Here is a 6,000-nt window from a genome sequence, read left to right on the forward strand (position 1 = left end):
GTGTTGGCGGGCGCCTGTAGTCCCAGCTACTCGGGAGGCTGAGGCAGGAGAATGGCGTGAACCCGGGAGGCGGAGCTTGCAGTGAGCCGAGATCGATCGCGCCACTGCACTTCAGCCTGGGGGACAGAGAAAGACTCCGTCTCAAAAAATAAAAAAAATAAAATAAAATAAAATAAAAATACAAAAATTAGCCTGGCATGGTGGTGCGTGCCTGTTAATCCCAGCTACTAGGGAGGCTGAGGCAGGAGGATCGCTTGAACCCAGGAGGCAGAGGTTGCAGTGAGCCGAGGTCGTGCCATTGCACTCCAGTCTGGGCAACAGAGCAAGATGCCACCTAAAAAAACAAATGCCTTCCAACAGTCCTTGTCCTACTTCACTTTTTAGAGGTTTTCCTCTACAAATCATATGAAATAAGAGAACAGTGAAATACTGTTGGTCTGGATACTTACTTAATCTGATGTGCAGAAGGAATAGCCCTAAATCCTGAGATCCATTCTTTTATATAACTAGATATGGAAGATATAAGATTCTTTGATGAGACTTTATTTACTTATTTTTGAGATAGAGTCTCACTCTGTCACCCAGGCTTGAGTGCAGTGGTGCAATCTCAGCTCACTGCAACCTGTGACTCCCGGGTTGAAGTGATTCTCCTGCTTCAACCTCCTGAATAGCTGGGACTACAGGTGTGCACCACCATGCCTGGTTGATTTTTGTATTTTAGTAGAGATGGGGTTTCACCATGTTAGCCATGCTGGTCTCGAACTCCTGACCTCATGCAATCCGCCCACCTCGGGCTCCCAAAGTGTTGGGATTACAGGCGTGAGCCACCGCACCCAGCCACTTAATTTCTTTAAACAAAGACATGAGAATTTTGAATACATGGATGAATCATTTCGCCCTTGTATCATTCCTTTTTTTTTTTCTCATCACTATACCAACGAGGACCTTCTATCATTCTTAAAATAAAAGAGAAACAGAAATCCCAGCGCAGTACTTCCCAAACGAAAGCAGTTAGGTGTCCATCTGTCAGGCTATATTAAACCAGGAAGAGAATTTTCATTTCAAAATAGTTTCTTCTATTGGCGCTTTCTCCTCGTGAAATATTTACAGGAAACATACATTTAAAATGGAATGAAAGCAGAAACATACAGTAATCCAAGCAAAACTCAACAACGTCCATTCTTTATTTTGCACAAGCACAGTCTACATTACCCTTGCCATTAAAAAAAGACTGAAAATCTGGGGCTGAAGTAAAACATCCATGACATGCCACCTGGAGCTAGGAATGTAGCTTTGGGTCAGCAGGAGACCAAGTGTGAGTGGTGGTTCTGGCTTCCTAAGTGGATACCAGAGCTTTCGTTCCCATTTATGAGCTTCCTAGGTTCATAAAACGGACAGAACAAAGAAGTCTGTCCTATGTTTATTTTTCAGAGTAGTCTAGCATATGTTTCTCAAGAATGGTCTGCAAATCTTCTGCATCAGAATCGCCAGAGAAATTTGTTTAAATAGAGATTAAAGGGATACAGGTCAGATCAAAATCTCTGGTAGTTGGGGACCCAGGAATCTTCATTTTAAAACTTAAACCAAGTGATTCTTTTTTTTTTTTTTTTTTTTTGAGACGGAGTCTCGCTCTGTCACCCAGGCTGGAGTGCGGTGGCGCGATCTCGGCTCACTGCAAGCTCCGCCTCCCGAGTTCACGCCATTCTCCTGCCTCAGCCTCTCCGAGTAGCTGGGACTACAGGCGCCCGCCACCACGCCCGGCTAATTTTTTGTATTTTTAGTAGAGACGGGGTTTCACCGTGGTCTCGATCTCCTGACCTCGTGATCCGCCCGCCTCGGCCTCCCAAAGTGCTGGGATTACAAGCGTGAGCCACCGCGCCCGGCCAAACCAAGTGATTCTTACGCTCAACAAAGTGCAGGAATTGGCCCCGTGATCTTGGCTTTTTAACCACACCATGCCTCAATTTCCCCCTTCTGCACAAGACAACAAGAGTTCCTGGATATCTTGCGAGTTAGTACTCTTTGCCTAGCCGGATTCAGAGACATGGCCGCTAAGAGGTGACCCGGGGCTCCCCTGAGGTCCCCTCATTCCTGGTGAATTGTAAGTTCAATTTGAGAAGAGAGAGAGGAAGGGATTTCCGATACTTAAAGACCACCCTTTGGATCCTAGAGATGATGCCCGCACAAACTGTGTATCAGATTTCAGGGCGCGTTCGGCTAATACTGTTGCCGGCCAGCCGCCGTCGTTCGTCGAGTGACGCAACAAGGAGTACTCTCTGGCCCTTGTCACTCGACTACCAAGATGGCGGCCCCCAGGAGCTGCGCTCTATGGAGCTATTGCGGCCGTGGGTGGTCGCGGGCGATGCGGGGCTGCCAGCTCCTCGGGCTTCGAAGCTCTTGGCCCGGCGCCCCACTAAGTGCTCGGCTCTTGTCCCAAGAGAAGCGGGCAACGGAAACGCACTTCGGGTTTGAGACTGTGTCGGAAGAGGAGAAGGGGGGCAAAGGTGAAAGGGGCGAGAGGGCGGATGGGAGGGATCTGACCGTCCATGGTCTGGTTTCTTCTGGCCAGTTAGGGTTGATTTAACATCCAATTAGTTCCAGTGTTGTTGTCTGTGCAGTTATTATTATTATTTTTTTTTTGAGACAGAATTTCGCTCTTGTTGCCCACGCTGGAGTGCAATAGTCCGATCTTGGCTCACTGCAACCTCTGCCTCCCGAGTTCAAGCGATTCTCCTGCCTCAGCTTCCCGAGTAGCTGGGATTACAGGCGCACGCCACCACACCCGGCTAACTTTTGTATTCTTACTAGAGATCGGTTTTCACCAGGCTGGTCTCGAACTCCTGACCTCAGGTGATTCGCCTGCCTCGGCTTCCGAAAGTGCTGGGATTACAGGCGTGAGCCACCGCGCCCAGCCAGACGCCCCCCCATTTTTTTTTTTTTTTTTTTTTTGAGACAGAGTCTCGCTCTGTCACTCAGGCTGGAGTGCAGTGGCGCGATCTCGGCTCACTGCAAGCTCCGCCTCCCGGGTTCACGCCATTCTCCTGCCTCAGCCTCTCCGAGTAGCTGGGACTGCAGGCGCCCGCCACCACGCCCGGCTAATTGTTTGTATTTTTAGTAGAGACGGGGTTTCACCGTGGTCTCGATCTCCTGACCTCGTGATCCGCCCGCCTCGGCCTCCCAAAGTGCTGGGATTACAGGTGTGAGCCACCGCGCCTGGCCGGAACCAGTATTCAAACCCAGTTTAATCTGAGTCAGAAGCCCCCGTTCTTTACCTCTAGAGACAAATAGGGTTTTTTTGTTGTTTGTATTTATTTATTTATTTATTTATTTATTTATTTATTTATTTTGAGATGGAGTTTCGCTCTTGTTGTCCAGGCTGGAGTGCAATGGCGCAATCTGGGCTCACTGCAACCTCAGCCTCCTGGGTTCAAGCGATCCTCCTGCCTCAGCCTCCCGAGTAGCTGGGATTACAGGCATGTGCCACCATGTCTGACTAATTTCGTATTTTTAGTAGAGACAGGGTTTCTCCATGTTGGTCAGGCTGGTCTCGAACTCCCAACCTCAGGTGATCCACCCGCCTTGGCCTCCCAAAGTGCTGGGATTACAGGCGTGAGCCACTGCCCCCAGCCTGAGAAAGAAAGAAAGAAAAGAGAGAGAGAGAAAGAAAGAAAAAGAGGCCGGGCGCCGTGGCTCACACTTGTAATCCCTGCACTTTGGGAGGCCAAGGCGGGGGGATCACAAGGTCAGGAGATTGAGACCACGGTGAAACCCCGTCTCTACTAAAAATACAAAAAATTAGCCGGGCGTGGTGGCAGGCGCCTGCAGTCCCAGCTACTTGGAGAGGCTGAGGCAGGAGAATGGCGTGAACCCAGGAGGCGGAGCTTGCAGTGAGCCGAGATTGCGCCACTGCACTCCAGGCTGGGCAACAGAGCGAGACTCCGTCTCAAAAAAAAAAGAAAAAGAAAAGAAAAGAGGGAAGGAAGGAGAGAAACTATCTTCTCTGTGCCTCAGCTTCCAAATTTGCCAAGTAGAACTAATAGTAACCCTTCTTCTCTTGGAGTTCTTGTGAGTATCAAAATACTTGATACATGAAAGCACTTTAAACAGTCCCTGGCATTTAGTAATTGTTCAATAATGTTAGATATTGTTGAGCAGTTTCTTTTTGTCAGCATTGTGCCAGAGGCATAGGAAAGGAAAAGGAGTGTTTTTAAACTCTACTAGCACTATTTATAATGACGAAGGAATTGGTCCATTTTACAGATGTGTAAGGTGAGGCTCTGAGAGATTTCTTTACTGAGTCACCCAGGAAATAAGAGAAAGTGCCCACAGTGGAATTTCCCATCCCCTTAAAGTCTACCCACCTCAACCTTGCTAATACATAGCTCTATTTTAACACTTTGAATATCGAATTCAAATTATTATTTGTTTCACAGGATTGAATGCCCAGAAAGCGAGGACAGTGGCTCATTCATTCCTATTTCCTCAGTGCTTGATACACATTAGGAGCTTGATAATTGCTTATGGAATGAAATAAGTGGAGCCAAGTACGATAATACCAAGTATTTCATTTTATTTTATTTTTTATTTTTAAGATTAGTCAAGTGCAGTAGCAAGCAATTATTAAGGTTCTGAAACTTTCTAAAATACTTAACATTAATTCTTATAAATAAAACTGTAAGAATAAGAACTATTGGCCCAGTTTTCTTCGAGATGGAGTCTCTCTCTGTCGCCCAGGCTGGAGTCCAGTGGCTTGATCTCAGCTCACTGCAACCTCTGCCTCCCAGGTTCAAGACATTCTCCTGTCTCAGCCTCCCCAGTAGCTGGGATTACAGGCATCTGCCACTGTGCCCTGCTAATTTTTGTACTTTTAGTAGAGACGGGGTTTCTTTTTTTTTTTTTTTTGAGACGGAGTCTTGCTCTGTTGCCCAGGCTGGAAGAAAGTGGCGTGATCTTGGCTCACTGCAAGCTCTGCCTCCCAGGTTCACGCCATTCTCCTGCCTTAGCCTCCCGAGTAGCTGGGACTACAGGTGCCCGCCACCACGCCCAGCTAATTTTTTGTATTTTTTTTTTTGTACAGACAGTGTTTCACCATGTTAGCCAGGATGGTCTGGATCTCCTGACCTCGTGATCCACCCTCCTCAGCCTCCCAAAGTGCTGGGATTACAGGCGTGAGCCACCGTGCCTGCCATAGCCCAGTTTTATAAGTGAAGAAAATGTAAGGCCGGGCACAGTGGCTCACGCTTGTAATCCCAGCACTTTGGAAGGCTGAGGCGGGTGGATCACTTCTGAGGTCGGGAGTTCCAGACTAGCCTGACCAACATGGAGAAACCCCAGCTCCACTGAAAATACAAAATTAGCCCGGCATGGTGGTGCATGCCTGTATTCCCAGCTACTTGGGAGGCTGAAGCAGGAGAATCCCTTGAACCTGGGAGGTGGAGGTTTTGGTAAGCCCAGGTTGTGCCGTTGCACTCCAGCCTGGGCAACAAGAGCGAAACTCCTCTCAAAAAAAAAAAAAAAAGGAAAAAAAGAAAATGTGAAACAAATACATTAAATCACTTGCCCAAGATTCTGCTAATAAGTAGCAGAACTGAGATTTGAATTCAGGTGGGTTACTTCCAAAGTGTGTGCTCTTACCCAGTAATTAGTATAATTATAATAATAGTGTAATAATAATAATGCCTAACTTCTGTTTTGTGCTTTACAATGTATAATCAACATTTCACACAGTGGCAAGCAGGGAAGAAGTTAACTACTGAACTAAATATGAATTCCAGATTGGGGACTGAGATTGCAGTACAGAGTCCTCGCTGTGCACAGTAATGCAAGACTGTGAAAATGTGCAAGCGGAAGTCATACACAATGACCTTAATCAATGCGAAAAATTATAATTGTTTTATGACCTTTAAAAATTATCAACCATCAGGCCGGGCATGGTGGCTCACGCTTGTAATCCCAGCACTTTGGGAGGCCGAGGCGGGCGGATCACGAGGTCAGGAGATC

The 6,000-nt window shown here is 47.3% G+C and overlaps 1 protein-coding gene and 1 pseudogene across 1 annotated transcript in view; both read left to right on the forward strand.

Moving 5' to 3' along the window:
- Positions 1-1,725: 1,725 nt before the first annotated feature.
- Positions 1,726-6,000, forward strand: part of LOC116477820 (large ribosomal subunit protein eL29-like) — a 9,058-nt pseudogene continuing 4,783 nt past the window's right edge.
- Positions 2,286-6,000, forward strand: part of COQ5 (coenzyme Q5, methyltransferase) — a 29,905-nt gene continuing 26,190 nt past the window's right edge. The window contains exon 1 of the mRNA XM_032168518.2: positions 2,286-2,504. Coding sequence (XP_032024409.1) covers positions 2,303-2,504 — 202 coding nt within the window. The 5' untranslated portion in view covers positions 2,286-2,302. The remainder of the gene's footprint in view (positions 2,505-6,000) is intronic.

Source organism: Hylobates moloch, unplaced genomic scaffold, assembly GCF_009828535.3.
Source record: "Hylobates moloch isolate HMO894 unplaced genomic scaffold, HMol_V3 SCAFFOLD_12, whole genome shotgun sequence".
NCBI lineage: Eukaryota > Metazoa > Chordata > Mammalia > Primates > Hylobatidae > Hylobates > Hylobates moloch.